This window comes from Peromyscus maniculatus, chromosome 7 (assembly GCF_049852395.1).
Source record: "Peromyscus maniculatus bairdii isolate BWxNUB_F1_BW_parent chromosome 7, HU_Pman_BW_mat_3.1, whole genome shotgun sequence".
Classification (NCBI taxonomy): domain Eukaryota; kingdom Metazoa; phylum Chordata; class Mammalia; order Rodentia; family Cricetidae; genus Peromyscus; species Peromyscus maniculatus.
The window spans coordinates 63,733,503-63,753,903 of NC_134858.1; the positions used below are offsets into that span (position 1 = coordinate 63,733,503).

Genomic DNA, 20,401 nt, shown 5'->3' on the forward strand with positions numbered 1-20,401 from the left:
GTTTGTGAGGCCCTCACTTCAACCTCCGGTATCAAGAAAAAGGGTAAAAAGAGAATAAAAAAGATGACAGAGTATGAACTGAATACGGAAATGCCAACTGAGCAGATCCCCCAAATGAGATCATCTCAGGAAGATAAGATGAAGGGAAGGTTTTATCTCCCTCCTCCTCCTCTTTAAAATAATGAACACGTGGGCCAGCAAGTTGGCTCAGCAGATAGTGGCGCTTGCTCCCAAGCCTGGCGACTTGGGTTTGGTCCCTGGAGCCCACAAGGAGAAAACTGCCCGCTACAGGCTGGCCTCTGCCTTCCACACGCACACAGATACGCTAAATAGGCGTCAGTGTTAGAGATAATGAACGTGTTGCTTTTATGAACTTGAAAAATCAAGGGCATTTTCTTTTTTAAACAGTTCTGACAGTGAAGTATCCTGCGGCATCGTGGGCTGGCTGGGGGAACAGGGCTGTCACCATTCTACCTGCCTCTTCAGCTCTATTATTCATTTCTTTTATTTTTTATTAAAGACTTTTTATAATAATAATTTATTGATTTTTTTATTTTGTTTGCATTGGTATTTTACCCGCGTGTATGTCTGTGTGAGAGTGTCAGATCTTAGAGTTACAGATTGTTAGCTGCCAGGTAGGTGCTCAGAATTGGGTCCTCTGGAAGAGCAGTCAGTGCTATTGACCACTGAGCCATCTCTCCAGCCCCTATATTAAGCATTTCTACACTTGCTGGCTGCATACTCATGTTGTAGCTTGTGCTGGGCTAGACCCCATGAAAAGGTGGTCCTCACTGTCTTGGCTTCTCAGGGCTCACTCAGAGTTGAGGACAGGGATCAATGTCCGGGTCATTGCTAGAGAAGTACTTCTGTGGTTGGAATGTCCCTTGTTTTCCTGGGCTCATCTTAGAGTGTCAGCTCTGGTCTTCTAGAAATTGAGGTGGCAAACAAGATCAGACTAGTATTTTATGGCCATGATTGAAACCTAGAAGCAGCCTGTGCGTCTTTGGATTTGTGCTTCTCACTGATATATATGTGTGATGTACTGACTTGCATCAGAGAATCTTAGCAGGATAAGATGCAATGGGATAGAGACCTGACAGGGAGATTTTGGTCCAGCACTTTATTTCCTGATGACAGAGCTAAAGCCCCAAGAGATAAAGCAGCTTGGAATTGGGTGATAGGGCCAGGACGCCAAACCCTGTGTTCTGTTCACATGTGGCCTTTGCCATGCACAGCCCTTGATATTGAGAGGTGACAGCCAAACAGTGGTGACAAAGCAAACTGTGAATAAAAAGTTCACAGAAATCCTGGGAAATAGCACCTACCTTTAAGATGCTAACAGTTCCAGTATACCGATTAAGAAGTTGCAGCCAGAATCCCTTAGCCTATAACCCCAGCCCGAGGAGGTGGAGGCAAAAGGATGATAAATTCCAGGTAGCCTGTGCTCCATAACGAGAATCCCTTTCGCATTAACGTTCAGTGTGCTGGTCTGGGGATACAGGGGATGTGTTAGTAACAACAACAAAAGCCAACACCAACCAACCAAACGAAATCTCCAAATCTCCAGAAGAAAGTGGATTGTGATCTGTGTATACATACACATTCACATCTACCCAGTGTGAGTTTTGGGAAAGTAGAAAGATCTGGGTCTAAGTGGTTTCTCTACTTGCCCAATGTTTGCCTAAGTTTGTTACTAATTTTTTTTTAAAGTCATTAAAATGTGAACATGTTACTCAGCAAAGAGATCGGTTTAACTCTGGAGTCTCTTGTCACCTTGTATGAATTATGGAAGGAATTGGAGGACTTTTCAGAGTGCCTGCATGCAAGGGGAGGGTCTGCAGACTGGGATGGAGGTATTCAAGAGGATGAACCGTTTGTGTTGGCTTACAATGAGGCATGACCTCGTATTCCACAGCAGTAGGAGAAACATCCTGGATTTTCAATCTGTGAGGTCTTTCCCTTTGTCTGAATATTTCTTTTTATTATTATTCATTTATTTATGTGGATGTCAGTGACAACTTTGCCGCAATTGATTGGTTCTCTCCTTCCTACAAGGAGGTTCTGGAGACCGAACCCGGGTCATCAGGCTTGGTGCTTTGACCCACTGAGCCATCTCGTCAACCGGAAGTCCTCTTCTTGCTCTGTAGCCCAAGCTCATGTTTAAGGGTCTCTTCTGTATGGACTGGCCTCTAAACTCGAAGGGAAGCTTGAGTGAGTGCTGAGCTCCGTTTTCAATGAGAACACTTCCCTGTATAGTCGAGCCTAACTTGGACCGAATCTGCTTTGTTTAGAACGTGTGTTTGCGCACCTCTGTTCACTCGACAGCAGCCTGAGAATGTGCTTACGTTTCGAAACCAGTGTCCCACCCTCCACTCCACTTGGCTCTGCTCAGCAATTCCTTCCTTTTTGTGCTTTAGGAATTTTTTTTTTTCTCACAGGAAAAAGAAAAAAAGGCAGAGGAAGGAAGTTGGTCTTCAGGGCCAGAGCTAAGCTATGAACACAGCTGTCACTGCCCATCCAGCACAGAACAGCACCTGTGACTGGGGACCGGGAACATTTGTAGGCCAGGCTTCAGTTCCCCGGAGACTTCTAATTCCTGATCCTTATCTTACACATATTTCTTTTTTTTTTTTTTTAAAAAAAAGATTGAAAAAATGCTTATTTATGTGTATGTGCATGTGAGTGTATGTGCCCATACAGACCAGAAGAAGGCATCTGATCTCCCAGGAACTCAAGTTACAGGTGGTTGGAAGCTGCCCAATGTAGGTGGTAGGAAAGCCAAGTATTCCCTTCTAACTGCAAAGCTAAACCCTCTCTCCTGCCCCATGTTTCTTACTCTCAACCCTGAGTTCGCTTTGATGAGCATGCTTCTTAAAAGACTAGATGGTTTTGCAAAGCATCTGTGTCTCCTCTTTTATTTTCATTTGCATCTTGAAACTCCCTCGGGATTATCTAAATTCATGCTTCCGTGTTTTAAGAAGTACTTCTCAAACTCAGTTCCCTGGAGCACTGGGGGTTCCACAAAGCCTTTAAAGAGTGGGCTTCATAGGTGTGGGAGTGGCACAGATGGGCTCAGAGTGTTTCTCCCACCCAAGAAGTATGGCTTCTTATCTGTTTTACCTATTGGATTTCTATGAAGTATTTGCCTGAGAGAGGCATCTCCACCCCTGAAAAAATGTGAAAGTCATTGTCAAGAACTTAGCAGTGCTGAAGCCATGAGCCAGGGAGTGGGGAAAAGCATTCCTCAGACAGCAGACAGACCCTTTGGATGGATGTGGGCCTCTTCGGTTTGTCTGCTGTTTCTGTTGCTCCAGATCCTCCACCTGCTGTGGGTGGGTGCTGCCCCTCCTTGTCTTGTTCCTGACTCATGGCCCTCATGGCTTTGGGCAAAGCTCTGCTCCTTCCCCCTCTCTCACCTGCTTCCTGCCCTGGCTTCTGACAACATTATGTTTCTTTACTTTGGTTTCTTGACTGTAGGGTCCCCTGCTTGTCCTGACTTGGATACCAGTGCCCTGAAGTGAAGTATTTTCTGTCTTCTTGGTCCCAGGTCCGACCAGGGTACCCTGCTCTTCAATGGCCGTAGCCCTTTCAGCGCTCTTTACTTTGAAGCTCAGGCTGGGCTTCCTCAGGGTTCCATCAGGTTCCTGAACCCACTGGGATTGGGAAATGGAGATGTGCTGATCCAGTGAGTAGAAGGAGACAGTGGTTCGCACCCCTGGAGGCTTGGCTTACCTGGTGCTTTCGGATTCCTTTCATTCACATTACAGCGTGGTAAAACTAGAATATTCCTGTCTGTGTTATGTGCAAAGAAACTGAGGTTGAGACTTGTATCATTTGCTAAAGGCAACACAACCTGAACTAGACCCTGGGTCTTTTGACTCTCACTTCTGAATCTGGGTGACTGTAATTTATGAATTTACATGTATGACATTAGAATCAGGTTGGTGGCTAAGGCAATGGGCTAAGCGTGCACACACACACACACACACACACACACACACACACACACACACACACACACACACCACACAGTCTCTGCAGTACTGGTCATTGAACCTTTGGCCTTGTGCATGCTTAGACAAGCAGTCTGCCGCTGAGCATCAGCCTCAGCCTCAGCCTCAAGAGTTGGGAGCAGCTTGGCTGGAGGACGGTTACGTTGGAAACAGCTGGGAGATAAGAAAAGGGCAGCAGGGCCAGCCACCGAGGCCCAACACTGGAACCCAACCAAGCAGAGTGTAGAGAGTGTTAATATAGTGAAACTGCCCGGGAGAGGCTTTGGCGGGTGAGACACACCATGCAGACTGGCAGGCGGCGGTGTGGCATGGTGGAAAGTTAATCGCAGGGCAGATGGACATCCACGTGCAAATTTCATTATTAAAGGGAGAGAAGGGAGAGGGAGAGGGAGAGAGAGAAAAGGGGAGAGAGGAAGAGAGAGAGAGAGAGGGAGGGAGAATGGGGGAAAGAGAGAGAGAAAGGTAGAGAGAGGTGCACATTACCTCTGGCGAGGTGGGGGGGGGGAGAGGGGAGAGCGAGCGAAGGGGGAGGAGTTTTTTCCTAAAGGGGACTTTATATAAGATGAAGTCAGGGTGCTGGGTGAGTCCCCAAGGGGTGGTTCAGAATACTAACAGAGAGGCCTCAGAGACACCGTCCCCAGAGTGGCTGTGCACCCCTTAGAATTAGGCTGATCCAGTTCCTGGGGACTGTAGCTTTGGCCTGCTCCTGCCTTTGAGACACTGGCTGAAGGTCCCTCTGTTGGGCTGCACCTTGAGTTTCTAAGCACTGTCCTTGTCCTATGGCCCTGAATACCGGCAGGGTAATTCCAGAGGAACTGTGGTTCATTGTTCTCTAGTGGGGGGGTGCGGGGGGGGGCACTTCAGTAATGGCTCTGGGGAAGCAGGAGGAGGAACTCTCTGCCTGGGAGTTCTTCCTAATCCCCTCTCTCTGGCTCAGGGCCTCTGTTCTCTGCTGCTCTGCCTCCTCTCCATCTTGATAAACTGATGGCTTTGGGACACTCACTTCATGGACACCTGAGAGTTGATTGAGAAAGGGGATGAGTTGGATCCACTGTTCATTCACAGGACTTACAACATCTCCAGCACCTGGCCCCTGGGAGTTGACAGAGCAAGTCTGGCTGGCCTTGGCTTGGCAGAGAGGAGGGGGTGGGTGGACAGTGGGAGCAGTTAGCCTTGATGTGGGCATGAGTTAAGGGTTGAGTTGCCTGTTGAGAATTTAACATCAGCAATAAAACTTAGGTTTTTTTTGTTTTTTTTTTTGTTGTTGTTGTTTTTTGTTTTTTTTGAGACAGGGTTTCTCTGTGTAGCTTTGCGCCTTTCCTGGAGCTCACTTGGTAGCCCAGGCTGGCCTCGAACTCACAGAGATCCGCCTGGCTCTGCCTCCCGAGTGCTGGGATTAAAGGCGTGCGCCACCACGCCCGGCAAAACTTAGTTTTTTTGTTTTTTGTTTGTTTGTTTTTTTAAAATCACCCTGACTTTTATTATTTCTGAGTGCTGGCAGTGTTAACAAATCAGTGTTAAAATGCTGCTCCACGAGGCTGGAGATTGTAGTTCAATGGTAGAGTGCATGCTTACATGAATGAGACCCTGGATTTGAACCCCAGTCCTGCAGAACAAACCTTTCTTCTGGGATGGGCACGCACTCCCTTGGAGGGTAGTTATCTTGAGAACCCCGACGCTGGAGTCAGAAGATAAGAACTTGTGTTTACACGACTTTACTCAACTCTCAAGTTGCTTAACTTTTCTAATCCTTAGTGTTCTTTAGAAATTACATTTATTTCTTTATTGTTATATTTAGTGCGTGCGTGCGTGTGCGCGTGCATGTGCGTGCATGAGTGTGTGTGTGTGTGAATGTGTGTGTGTGCATGTGTGTGCATGAGTGTGTGTGTGCATGTGTGTGCATGAGTGTGTGTGTGTGTGTGTGTGCGCGTGCGTGTGTGTGTGTGTGTGTGTGTGTGTGTGTGTGTGTGTGTGTGTGTACACAGCACTGCATCCGTGGAGAGACAGCCTGCAGGAATTGGTTCTTTTCATCCTTTGGATCTCAGGGATCCAGCTCAGCTCATCAGACTTGGTGGCAAGTAAATGGAAATGGGGACACGCCCGCCCCAAGGTGAAGTTGGGGTTTATTGTAGATGTGAGAGAGAGCACAGCCAGAGGCATCTGGAAGGGTCCAGACTGAACCGGGCCACGGAGCATGGGTGCGGAGATGAGAGCGGGAGAGAAGAGAGCACCTGGGAACCAAGAGACCAATAGCAAGCCAGGACACCAGATAAATGCATCACCAAAATGGCTGAGCTATAGAGGAACCAGGCAGGGAGAAGGGAAGCTGAACCCAGCCCCTGGGACGGAGAGGTTTAGGGTAGGGGCAGGGTGACAAGGGCTGGGAGGAGCCACAGGACCTCAGTGAGTCTTGTCTGGGGTTTCTTTGAGACCTAACAGCAAGCACCTTTACCCATGGCTTCAACCCCCAGGTTTTTATTTATTATTACTGTGTGTGTATGAGATGTGTGTGTGGGCATGCATGTGGAAGTCAGAAGACAGAGGGTCAGTTCTCTTCTTCCACATTTCTGTGGATTCCAGGGATTCGACTTCAAATCCTTAGGCCTGCACAGCAAGCCTTTATCCATTGCCAGCTCCCTCAATATTCTAATCTAGAAAATGGAACGAAGATTGTGTCTTCAAATATATATATATATATATATATATATATATATATATATATATATATAGAGAGAGAGAGAGAGAGAGAGAGAGAGAGAGAGAGAGAATGACTATAAAATTAGCCTTTAAAGAGAATAGCTGCATGTATAACAACATCCCCATAGCTTTATGAATCTCTCTCATGGTGTGATATATGGGCCATTTGGGGATTATTCTCTTGGCAGTGAAGAACTTCAGAGGGTTGAGTCAGGCTTTTCCGAGCAGTGCTGGGTATTGGGGTTGGGACATTAACAAACCCTGAGACACTATCTAAAAATATACTCCTTTAAATGGGGTTCCTAGGCAGATAACAGGGGAGCCCTTGTGAGTTGCAACCAGGCCCAGGCGCGTTCTGGAACTAGGCCTAGGTGAGTTCTGGAACCAGGCCTAGGTGAGTTCTGGAACCAGGCCTGTCGGCTAGTGACCTAACATCTCTGCAGCCTGCCCTGTTCTAACAGGTACTGAGTGTTTGGGGGGCTGAGCTCTCTTCCTGGGCAGAGGAGCGTGTTCCTGACGCAATTGCAGAAGAGAGTGTGGGCAGAGCATGGACTGTAGTTTCTGTGTCTTGTGGAGTTACTGTCCCTTGACAAACCCTCCTACATGCCTTGTACCAGCTTTAGGCACCAAGTTCCCACCTGCTGACACCTTGTTCCTTTCCCCCTGGGTGTTCAAGTCTTTTCACAGAGAGTGTGATTTCCCAAACAACCCTCAAAGTTGGATGGAGCAGGCCTTATCACACACACCCTACCTTGAAAAGGGAAGAAACGGAGGACAAGGGAGTTCAGTAGGCTGCTTGGAGTCACAGTCACTTAGTGGAGAGGCTCTGACTAGAACCCAGGACTCTCAACACCAGCTCAGAGATGGGACTTTGGAGAATGAAGGGGAAGCCTTCGATTCTGTCCACAGTGAGTCTTCTGACAGGGAGTATTCTCGGGTCTCTGAGTTAGTATCGGCAGTGACTCCCCTTAGCATAATCCACGATTGCATGTATGAGCACCTGGGTCCGATCCCCAGCATCTCCACTCTAGCCAGGTGTGGTGGCATACACCTCTAAATCCCAGCAGACAGGCGGATCTCTGTGAGTTGGAGGCCAGCCTGGTCTACAGAACAAGTTCCAGGACAGCCAGAGCTGTTACACAGAGAAACCTTGTCTCAAAAAAAAAAAAAAAAAAATCAAAGAAAAAAATTTCATTTACATTGTTTCCCGTCCCCTTCTTCTCCCTGTAACTCTTCCCTTTCCCTTTCTCCTCCCCGGAGCTCCCTCTCAGATTTATGGCTTACACACACACACCCACACACCCACGCACGCACGCACGCACGCACGCACGCACGCACGTGTGCACACATACTGCTCATCAACATATTGACCACAGTTTGCATAAAGCCAGAAGACATGAAGAGGCCGTTAACCTCCTCTACAACACTTTGACTTGGCTGATACAGACAAAGGCGGTAGAAGCAAACCTTTCCCGGGGGCTGCTGAAAACCAGCGACACTGTCTGTCCTGATGTGTAGATTACTATCCCAGCGGTTATATCCATGACCCCCTCAAGCAGAACCTGATGGTCCTTTCCCATCTGATTCCCCGTCTCCCTAAACAGTATGGTTAGATTAAAGAAGACCTCCCAGGGAATGTGACACCAGGAAGGCCAGCCAGTGATAACAGTGACCCCAGTGGGGTGCTTTACCTGCAAAGGAGAGCTATTCTAAGTCACGGTTCCCAGCATAGCTGCCTAAGAGGGTCACCAAGGGGCTGGGCATGGGGTGCATGCCTGTCATCCCAGCACTGGGGGGGGCTAGGCCAGGGGGATCAGGAGTTTAAGGCCTGCCTAAACTACATAGTGAGGCTCTCTATAAAAACCAAACCAAACCAGAATAAGACAAAAAGTTAAGTATCTTCATCTCCAGGCTGCAGCTCAGCTAACTCAGAGTCTCTGGACTTGAAATCTAGATCTCCTTCATTTTAAAAATCCCATGAGGGTTCTAGAATGCTGCCAGGGTTGAGACCTGCTGCTCTGGAACCGAAAGAGTCAATGAATCGCTTAGAGTAGAGAAGTATTCGCACATGTGGGTGTGCACTGGAGTCAGGGGAAAGGGCACTTTTAAAATTAGCCCTTGGCCACACCTTCCAGACCATTTGAAGCAGGGACTTCCAGTCCTAGGTGTCTCTCATTCAGCCCTGGTCTAAGCCAGCTGTTACTGCTGACAGCAAGCCAACCGTACAGATGTTTCCTTTCCAATGGTCTAGCCGTGAATCACGACTCCCGTTTCATGGGTCAGGGCACGGATGCTCAGAGCAGGTAGTGCCTGGCCCACAGGAGTGCAGAAAGAGGGCCCTGGAACAGGTCTGCCTAACCTTGAGACCTGTCCCAGTTGCCTACCCCCCACCCACTGCATTGTGGGCCCAGTGGAAAGTTTTCTCTGCTCTTCCTGAAACAGCCAAAGGCCAGGGGAAGGCAGCCGAGGCTATGGCTCTCCTTCTGGCTGCCCCCAAAGCCTGAGCAGAGGGCCCTTCCTGAGAGAAGAAAGGCCACAAGATGCCTGGTGTTCGGCTCCATCCTGGCTATCCACGCTTGGAGTGCCTCCCTTGGGAGGGAGGAGGATCAGGTCTGCCCCACTCTCCGTTCTCAACCTTATCCCGGCGAAAGTAAGAGCCCAAAGCAAACACTCGCTTGCTTTTTGAGAGCTTGAGGAATTTTTCGGTCACGTGACAGAAAGATGGCTCCATTCCCTTCGTAAGACCAAGGAAATGCTACATCACAGTGACCTGAGACCTCTGGCTCCTCTTACGTCGTCGTTTGTACCTCCCCAGGTCATGACATGGTCAGTGCAGCTTGAAGCTGGGAACTGGAGCTGTGTGTGTGTGTGTGTGTGTGTGTGTGTGTGTGTGTGTGTGTGTGTGTCTGTCTGTCTGTCTGGGTGTCAGACCTAACCCTATATCACCACCAGCATGCATACAACTGAAAATCCTCCAGTTTCACTTTCTCCATCAATCAAGTCACTCAAGATTGTGGGGGACAGTCACAGGAACTCTGAAATGCCAGGCCTGCCAGCAAGTACCGGAAGGAGAGGAATCTGCTGCCCTGGTGCTGACCCAAAGCTTTGTTAAGTGTTTGCTGGCACCCACTCAGGGACCTTATGTCCCCAAGACCCAGAGTGGCTCCAAGTGGCATCTGTGTTAGAAGTCACATTGAATATGCTCACTCTGCCCTTCTTCTGCTTCCATCAGACCCTTGTGTGTGGACAGCTCAGCGCTAACACTTGGAGCCTGGACAGCTGAGACCGTAGAGTTAGTGGGTGGTGTAATGTAAATTTGGCCCCAAGCCTGGCTCCTATGGACCTCCTCTCCCCCAGGGCTCCCTCTGCACCTGCTGTCTCTGCCTTTGTTCCCTGTTATTTACCAGCCGGCACAGGGCACATGTTCAAACAGTGTTGAGTGAAGGGCGAAGGTGGAGAGATGAATGAGTTTGCTTTTGATGGCGTCTCTCAAGTGCTTGTCATAGGAGGCTGTTTCGCTGTTGGCTGTCTGCTTGCTTGCTCAGCTTCACTTTATTTGCATCAGCCAGTTTATTTAGAAGACCGTCCCTTTAAAGATTCTTCTGGCAATAGAATACTCTAGATGCAGTGCCATTTTCTGAGGTCGGGACAAACACCTGGTTTCTCACAACTGTAACTCTTACCCCAGATCCACTGAGAAAGTATCCGCTCTGGATCCAGCGGGCCCCTTATTAAGCTGCTAATCAGAATAAGAAACCTTTCTGAGTTACCCAAGCAGTGGGTACTTGAGGGGAGGTGGAGGAACATAGGGCAATGTGGAAGATGAGAGGGAGGACCTCAGAGGGGAAGGAGGGGACACGAGCAATCACCAGGGATTTAGATCTGTCCCAGCTCAGGGCCTGGATTGAGATGAAGAAGCATGGGTTATCTTCAGAGCACCCAGGGAAGCTGGCTCAGGGCTGCTTGGATCTGTGGCATGGACACCATTTCATGGTCTCTGTCTCAAGGACCCTGAGCGGGGTCATGTCTCCTGTAACTATCTGGGAAGCGTTGTGGGCAGCTGGCTTTGATGTCTGGCTTTGTCATTCTGTCGTGAGTCACTTGACCTCTCCTTTGGCCCCAGTTTCCAAATTTTACAACTCCCTGTTCACACTGTGATGATGACTAACCCTGGTAAGTGGCCTTTACCCTAACCCCATCCCAGTCAGGATTCTTACCAACCCCACCTGTTTATGGACATTGTGACTTTAGCTGGTAGTTTGGACTTGGGTTCTAGCTGAGGCCTTGCAGGGACAAGGCTGTGTCATCCTAACCAAGTCAGTACTTGCCAGGGTCTTGGTGTTCACCTTTGTATACCAGCAATAACTTTAACATCCCTTCCTAGTAAAATATCAGGGTCTCTTAGTAATAGGGAATCCCAGTCCCTGCCCTATCTCGGTCACTGCGTGTCAGCCAGGCAGAGCCACCGGCCAGTGACATGCCTTTCTGTCTTGGTAGAATAACCCGGTGATTGTCTGGGTAGCTGGCTGTGAGGGTCACTCCTCCACTGGCCACTCCTTCATTGTGTGGGTCCCGTGTCCCCACAGCGGCCAGTTTGCCATCGTGAAGAAGTGCCGGGAGAAGAGCACAGGTCTGGAGTATGCAGCCAAGTTCATCAAGAAGAGGCAGAGCCGGGCCAGCCGTCGGGGCGTGTGCCGGGAGGAGATCGAGCGGGAGGTGAGCATCCTGCGGCAGGTGCTGCACCCCAACATCATCACGCTGCACGACGTCTATGAGAACCGCACCGACGTGGTGCTCATCCTCGAGCTGTGAGTGGGGCCCCAGGACCCACGATGGGGGGGTGGGACGTAGGGTGGGCAGCAGAGATAGGTCAGGGTGGTGGAAGCCCTGGCTACAGGCCCCCCCAGGGCCACCAAAGCTCAGCCCAGAGAAGATGCAGTGAGTGGTAGGCAGTTTCCCTCTGCCTCGGTTATCCCATCCTCCTCCTAAAATGGGGCCAAAGGAGGGGTGAGCCTGCCAAGTGGCAAGGATAGCGAGGGATGGCTTAACTCTTACTTTTATTGCATCGTGGAGATCAGAGAAACCAGTGATTCTGGCTTATTTCTTGGCCAGAGGAGCATTTATGAGGGTGAGAAGGAGCAGAGGGTAGCGTGGGTAGCAGATGCTGTCAGAGAGGGGTCTGTCTTAAAGAGAGGATGATGAACATCCTTTCAGCTCTTCCAGAACCCTTCTCCAGCCCTTCCCTGGGGAGAACCCACTACACTGGCACTGTGTTCCACACTTGCGTTTTCACAGTGGTAGCTGTTTGTACCCAGTAGACCGCCTCTCTGGTCTTAGCTACTGTTTAAAGAGCCCAGCTCTGCCCCTGCATTTGCAAGGTGCCTAGCATTTATCGTCTGACTCAGTCCTGGCCTTAGGGAGTCTTACTAACTCAGAAAGGTGATTTTATATTCATTCCATTTACCTTATTTCAACCTCATAGTGATACGACCACAGAGACTCTTAGGATACCCATTTTATAGATTAGAACACCAAGAAGTCAACATCCTATCGCTGGGAAGCGGCAAGGCTGAGACTGCCATCTAAGCGGCTTGTGCAGATAGCCATGCATGCACACGAAGTGGTACAGCCCTGTGATGGCCTTGCTGGGAAGGACTTCACCGTGGTTGGTGGAATTTACTTAGGTGACACTAAGACTCCAGCTTGGTTGGCCACTCTGATGTCCTCCTGAATGAGTCCCCATGGAATGAGGGCAGTAGAGTCACAAGTGACAATAGCCTTATCCAGCCAATCAGCAAGACCCCATGATAAGAGTATTCTGAGCCTCATGAGCATGTAGTGCACATCTGTCCATCAGCAGAGGAGTGGGGTGTCTGCCCCAGAAATTCTTGATTTTGTGACTGTGGGCAAGTCACCTGTGAACCAGGAAGTCTCCTTAACCTGCCTCCGGATTGAGTGGACCACCTGACATTTGAGATTGCTCTAATCTGAGACTTAGCTGCACATGGCAAGATAGAAATTTATCTAGCAGAAGGGAATTTGCATCCTCTCACATTTGATTCTTGATTTATCAACCTCCCTGTTAACTGCATGGAGTTGCCCATGCCCTCCCCTTCTCTAGGGTCCAGTGTCCTCTGTGTTTCGCCCATGGACCCCTTGGCAAAATGAAGTAGTCATTGTCTGTACCTCCCTGACCCAGGCAGGAGCCTGATGAAGACCACCTTCTCCTTCCCCAGGGATGGTCAGTCACATGGACACTCCACATGGTGTGCACCAAGGCGAAAGGTCACTGACTGGTTAGCATCCTGATTCCCAGCAGAGAGTGAGAAGCCCATCTTCCTGGGAAGGCCAGAGTCACTTCTTCAAATGGCTATTTATTATCACCCCCTTTCATCCCAAACCCCACAGGAACTGCAAGAAATGGATCTGTAATTCTCCTATCCAAACACAGCTACTTTGTTTCTCTGTGGTTCCTCTCAATCTTTATCACTTTGTATATAATTTTACAATTTCCTCTTCTTTTTCTCTCCAACTAACCAAATTTCATATATAGCCCTTTTTTCCATTTTAATAACTGTATCACGTTTCATTAAATTGCACAGCAGTGTTTCTCTATTGCTGGACATTTGCTTATAATTTTACAGCTGTTACCTATTCCAAATTTTACTGGCAAAAATCTTTCTTCCCAATGTTTTCTCCTTTTCTTTTGAATTAGTTATTTCAGCTGACTCCCCAGGAGTGGAGGGTTAAGTTAAAGGTGGGCAGGCACAGGCTCTTGGTGACTTCACTTCCAAAGGATGCAGGGACTGGGCAGTGTTTCTGTTTGCCTTCAGCCTTGGTGGCCATGGGTCATTTGTTTAAAAAAAAAAAAAAACAACAAACACCTCTTTCTTTATTCATCTTTATAGCTATAAATCAGTATCTTATGATTTCAACTGGTGTTTCTTTAACTGCTGGGAAAAATGCTCTTCCCCTGTTTGTGGAACCCCAGCATTTGGGGTATAAGATGCTTCTGCCTTGTCTCCAGTTCTCCCAACCAGGGCTCACGATCAGCCAGTATTTATATGTGCGAGCGGTCATCTTGTGAGTGCAGGTGCACCATGGGTAATATCAGTTCCCACACAGGTGCTCCCGGAATTGCCATGCTTGTTGAGTTCTAGCTGCCCACAGTTTCTGTCTCCTCCTCCACTTCCAGGTTGCCTCGTTGTGGTCGGGATGTCTAGCTGAGGAACACTAAGGGTTTATGAATTAGAAAGGAGCCAAGTTTTCAAAGACCGTGCTCAGACCACGCTTGCTGGGATCCAAGGAGGATTTTCTAAAGGAGGAGGATTTCTGGGGAGGGGAGGACTTCCCAGGGGAAAGGAGGACATCCTGGGGGAGGACTTCCTAGAAGAGTAATTCTGAAGGTTTTTGCTTGGACTTGGTGACTCTTGTTGGACTGATCAGAAGTTTTTGGCATTTGAGTCCTCACTGGGCAGTAGGCTTGTCCTGGGGTTGGTCATAGGAGTTATTGTCCTCTTGCTCATTTTCAGAACTTACTTGTTCATTCGTCAGTGTTTTTCTCACACAGCATCTCACTAATGTAGTTCAGGCTGGTCTAGACCTCATGACACTCCTGGCTCAGCCTATGAAGTGCTGTGTTGACAGATGTGTGAATTTATAGATGTGTGTCACCACACGTGTATAATGTGTGTGCACATGTATGTGTTCAGTATATGTACACATGCGTGCATGTGCCTCTGTGTGTGGAGGCCAGAGGAGAACATCCAGTGTCCTACAACACCGTTCTCTGCCTTATTTCCTCGAAACAGGTTCTCTCCCTGAAACTGGAGTTGGGCTGGCAGCCTGCAGACCCCACTGAAACTCCTGTTCCTGCTCTGCACAGTACTAGGGTTACAAGTGTGCATGACTACACCCAGATTTTTACTTGGGTCCTGAGGATTTGAACTCAGGTCCTCATGTTTCCAGAACCATCACTCTTGCAGTTTGAATGGTCACTGTTCCCAGTGCTCTCTTCAGCAGCTGTTGTCTGGTCTGGTGCTTCCTTTAATGTCCGCTAAAGGGGCTGGCACTAGAAGACATGCCCAGCCCTGACTCCTGTTCCCTTCAGCTGTCTTTATCCCATCTGTCATGGCAGTTGGAGGGAGGATTAGGAAGGATTTTGTTGTCTGTCTAAGTTGACTTCTGTGTGGCACTAAGACTACATTCAGTGTCTCAGTAGCGGAACTCATGTCATATCTGCAGAATGCTCCTTTGCAGCTCTAAATGCCCTGGGTCCTCCTGGGCTCCAGGATGGCAGCGAGTGATGCCCTGGCAAGTGCTCCTAGGTGTTGCTGATGCTTCCTTGTGTCCTAGGCCCCGCAACTGTGGCAACATTGTTTCTCCTTGTGCAGGTCATTTATACACTGTTGCTGGATCCTAAGGGCTCCCTTGGGGGAGGGGGGTGAGAAGGCACAGCATCAACAGCACAGACACTGGGAGTCAGTTGAAGGCAAACAACAAACTTGTTTATTCAATAACGGGGAAGGCTTATATACCCTCCTCCCAGCACCCAGTCTGTGTCCCAATCTGATGGCATTGTGTGGTCATCCCCCATTGGCTGGGCATGATCAAGAACTCTGACAGCGCCTGTTGCTAGGTCCTCAGGCCAACTTCAGGTTGGCTCATAAGGAAGTATATTATGTACATGCCTTGGCAACTGGTCTGAGCCAATTTCCTCAACCCTATGAGCCTGTCCTACTACAATACATGTTATCAGAAGGACTCTGGAAAATATTTCACCAGGTGTACCAACCTGCAAGGGAGAAGGGGTTGACCCTGAGAACACTATTACAGAAGAGAGCAGCCAGACTCTTAGCCTTTGCTTTACATATTAAAGCTGGAGATATTTGATTTGGGGTGTGAGCTGAAAGAAACTTGGAAGGGGCCAGGTGGTGGTGGCATGAGCCTTTAATGAGCCTTTAATCTCAGCACTGGGGAGGCAGAAACAGGCAGAACTCTGGGAGTTTGAGGCCAGTACCTGTAGAAGAAGAGGAGGAGGAGGAAGAGGAAGAGGAGGAAGCAGCTTAGGAGGAGATGGGAAATGACCCAGGACAGAGGTCTTAGACCTGAGAGACTTTTGGGTAAAAACTATGCTGCCAGGTTTGTAGTGACTTTGATGTGTCCTCACTTCCAGAGTAACTTGGGCTTCGTGATGTGGAGAGAGCAAGGCGAAAGGGTCCCATGGTGATCTGGCTTTAAGTCCTGGTTTTGTCACTCACCAGCTGTGTGACCCAGGGCGAGTCACTTGCTCTCTCTGACCCCCGTTTCCTCCTGTGACCAATGGGGACAGAGAAGTAATCTGCATTCCTGCAGGTAGATGTGAGGGTGGAGTGAGAGAATATTCAGGAAGGCGTGTTGTAGGAATGGTGAACTCTAAATAAACTTTTTTGAGACCTCCTCCAGCACTGTACCCCTGCAGTGACATTGTACCTAGTTTTCACTTCAAGGACTTATCAAGGGCCTCCCGGCACTGGTCCAGCCTTGAGTCAGGAGTCCTCCCAGCCTGAGGTGTCCAGGAGACATCCTTTCTCATTCTTGTTTCAAGAAGAAAAGCTGACGTCCTGGAACTTGCACACTGACCATCCCAAGGTTAAGGCTGTGGAAGGACTGGGCCTCCACCCTAGCCTAGGGAAGAGACTCAAAGCGACCCTTGCAGCAACTGTGAGCTTCCAGTGCCTGTCCCAAGTCAGAGTGGGGACAGGATGCTGGATGATATCACCGTGAGACACAGAAAATGCTGTGTGTGCTCGACTCCTCCCCAGCACCCAGTCAGCCCCTGAGGGCCACACCCAGCTCACCCTGAGCAGAGAGGGCCTGCAGTGTGCACAGCAGATTCGCTCCTTGGGTACCTGTGTCCCCTTCCCCCGACCTTGAACACTAGTCCTGTTTCTGTCATAAAAGTACCCCAACAGAAGCAACTTGAGGGAGGACGGGTTTACTTTGGCTCCTATTTGGAGGGTGTAGTCCGTCACGGCAGGAAAGGCACACTGGTCACGTTGCAACCACAGCCACAAATCGGAGATTGGTGAATGTCGGCACATAGCTCGCTTTCTCTTTTTTATCCAGTCCAATAGAATTGAATATTGACCACGTGTAGTTCTAAATTTTCCAGTAGCCATATTAAATAAATAAAAAGTAATAGGTGAGCTAATTTTAATAATAATTTTATTGAGCCCAACACATACTGACTTTATTATGTAGCCAGTGTGAAGTTATATTATGTATGTATATATGTATTTTAATTCTAAGTCTACATAAGCTGATGTGGATTTGACATTTAGAGTGCAGATCCTCTTGTAGGTAATGCACTGACTGGTTAAAATGCACAGCAGTTCTATCTAAACAGTAAACTTGTGCTTAGTGAAGAAATTTTATTCTGCATCAGTTTTTGTGTTTAAATTAGATAAAAAAAAATTCAGGTCCTTTGTCACATTAGCCATATTCCAAGTGCTCAGTAGCCACACATGTTTAGTGGCCAAATATCGTTGAGCAGACTGGATAGAGAGGGCTCGTGAGGCGGCTTCAACAAACAGAGCGCTCGTGCGCAGGCCAGGACGTTCCCGTGCACTATTACGGAGGTGTGGAAAACGCAGGAAAGGGCCAGTTCTGTAGTTTTCTACATATTATTTTATGGACTATTATGTGTAAGTTAAGGACCATGTCTAGATTATCTTGAGCGCATGAAGAAGGCACATTTCATAAAAGCAGAGACAGGAAGCTCTAGGGGCCATCTTGCCCAATCTGCTCTTTTTCAGGCGAGAAAAACCACCGAGGCTTGCCTAGAGCAGGGAAAGGAGACACCAGGTCACAGCCAGGCAGGGCTAGCATGTATTCCCTTTGTCATCTGTCCTAGTCTGTTCAGACTGTGACGTTCATCCCCCTTTACCCCCCAGTTAATGCCATCCTCTCATGTAAAATATGTCTATGCTATCCTAAGAGGCTCGAGAAGTCTTCACTGATGTCAGCATTAGGGTTTAACCCTGATGACGCGCCAGGCACGGTGGCCCAGTCCCAGTACTCGGGAGGCAGAGGCAGGCAGATATTGATGAGCTTGGTCTACAGAGTGAGTTCTAGGCCAGCCAGAGCTACAAAGCGAGACCCCATCTTAAAAAAGAAAACAAGCAAACAAACAAAAGCCAATGTCTTGGAGAGCACATCTAAGTCAGCTATGGGTGGGTGATTCGCTCTGAGGTAAATTAGTTGAAATGGGAGCATCACACAAGCATTGTGGTTTTAAAATTCAGTGTGTGGTAGGTATAGTATAGATCTTTCTATCCCAAAGGAGCAAATTAGGAAAGGAAAAAAATGAGTGACAGGTCTTGAGTCAGCAAGACCTCACAGCTTTAGAGCCATTTGGCCATACTATTTTGTCTTTCAGGCCCACTAGGACACCCACAGACCCTGCATAACAGCTTTGGCTAACCCTGCCCCTGTCTTTGCTGGGAGCAGCCCACACCATACCCCTCACAGGTTGGAGTCGCCTGACTGTGGCTCTTCCAGACTAGAATGGTTCGCACACCTGTGGGCCTACTGGTCTGGAGTCTCCGGGGAACCCCATTCCCATGGCCTGCTGGGTATTACTGTAGTGAGCGCTCTCTGCATTGGCCTCCACCCACACCACAGTTCTCTTTCCAGGGGCCACCAAACTCTGAGGCATCCTTTGAAATCCAGGTGGAAGTAGCCACACCCCCACAGCTTTGCTTGGCACAGAGCAGTCACGTCAGGAGCCAGTGGGAGCCACACCTGGTGTGACTGATGTGCGTGGTGTTAGAGTTCAGGAAGCTAAGGCCTCCGTATGAACCGGTGCTGGGCAGTGGCGGGGCTCTTCCCTTGATAGGGTTCTGTCCTCCGGGCTCTGAATGTGGCCTTCTGATGGGAGTGGAGCTCTTTCCCTCCGCGAAGTCTAAGATGACTTGAACTCATTATCTCATTGTCTTGGACAATAGGCCCTTTATCCAGCTGACTAATCTCCACATTGTCTGGACGAATAGCACCTGGCCTCCCTAGGGATGGGCGATCCATGTAAGTCTCCTTATCAAGCAAGCCTCAGGCACACCTGTGTTCCCTCCTCCACAGAGTTTGCTCATTTTTTTTTTCTTCCCAGTAGGAATAGTCTGGAAAAAGCTTCCAACTTTTATGTTTTCCTGTTTATTCTAACTAATAATTCTATTTTTAAAATACTGCTCTTTGGGCCAGTGAGATTGCTCAGTAGTAAGGGTGCCTGCCACCAAGCCTGATGACCCGAGTTTGGTCCCTGGGACCCACGTGGTGGGAGGAGAGAACCACCTCCTGCAAGTTGTACACACATACCACATGCATAGACTCACACAGGCAGACACACATGCGTACATCCTCTTCTTTTACATTTCACTGTGTCAAGAGGAACCAGACCACTTAATCAGCTCGGTGCCTAGACATTTTCTCAGCCAGATATCCAATCTCATCACTCACAATTCGACCTTCCATGGATACTAGCACATAAACAAAATTTGTTGGGGGATATTCGATCACACTGTAAACCCCAAGTTTGCATTAGCGTTAATTAAATAAAATTTACCTTGGGTCAGGAGGCTTCGTTAGCAACTAGCTGGCAGAAAGTAATCAAAGAGCCTTAGAGGGGATCCGGGAGAGATAGAGAGACACAGGAAGTAGAAGGGAGGGATTTGGAGCGGCACAGCCTTTTCCGGTTTGGCCAAGCAGAAGGAGAGAAAATTAGCTAGTAGTTACTCAGCCTTTCAGAGCTCACAGGTTTTCATCCCAGCCTTTGGATCTCCGAGTTTTTGTGAGGTTTTGTTTGTTTGTTTTTTCGAGACAGGGTTTCTCTGTGTTGTTTTGTTTGGTGCCTGTCCTAGATCTCGCTCTGTAGACCAGACTGGCTTTGAACTCACAGAGATCCTCCTGCCTCTGCCTCCCAAGTGCGGGGATTAAAGGCGTGCGCCGCCGCCGCCGCCGCCGCCGCCGCCGCCGCCGCCGCCGCCGCCGCCACTACTACCACCACCTGGCTTGAATCTTGAGTTTTATTCCTAATTAGAATGATAGAGATTTAGTTAAAGCTACTTTTAGCAGCAGTGACAGAGCCAGTGCGTGCAGGAGCAGAATTCTCACTAGACTGCGGCCTGAGTGTCCAGGTTGCTGCTGGAGAAGCAGGCCTTAACTTCAGAGTTGCAGTTGCTGACTGAGATAGCAGTAGATTAAGGCACAGATACTGTGTTAAGTTAAAACCACACAAATTAAGTGAAATTTCTCTGCTGTTTTATTACAAGAATGGTCTCTGTTTTATCGACTGATGCTGTGTCCTCAGTTCCAACTGCAATCCTCATCAGAATGGTGATTGCCATCTGTATTTATCAGCATTCTGTTCAGAACCACTCTGATGCTTTCATGATGTTGAAACTCCCTCCTCTTATTCTCTGCCCTCCCCTCCCCAGAACCATTCCCTGCAGTTCATTGATGACACTGAAACTTATTCCAGCAGGCATTTTACAACTCCTCTGGCCTCAGCTGCCTCTTATTTAGTTCTGAAGCCACCTCCGTATTTTTAGTGTGTGTTTGTTTGTTGGTCACAGTTATCACCCCACTCAATATAAACGTCCTATCTTAGGTTCTTCAAGTAGCTATATAACAAAATACCATAAACTGGGTGGCTTATC

At 48.6% G+C, this 20,401-nt stretch overlaps 1 protein-coding gene across 7 annotated transcripts in view; it reads left to right on the plus strand.

Moving 5' to 3' along the window:
• Window positions 1–20,401, plus strand: part of Dapk2 (death associated protein kinase 2) — a 127,758-nt gene that overhangs the window by 58,661 nt on the left and 48,696 nt on the right. For 4 of the 7 annotated variants that reach the window (XM_076576545.1, XM_076576542.1, XM_076576544.1 and 1 more), the window contains one exon: window positions 11,297–11,518. In XM_076576545.1, the coding sequence (XP_076432660.1) occupies window positions 11,297–11,518 (222 nt within the window). The remainder of the gene's footprint in view (window positions 1–11,296; window positions 11,519–20,401) is intronic. The other 3 variants (XM_042281167.2, XM_042281165.2, XM_076576543.1) reach the window with 1 other exon arrangement.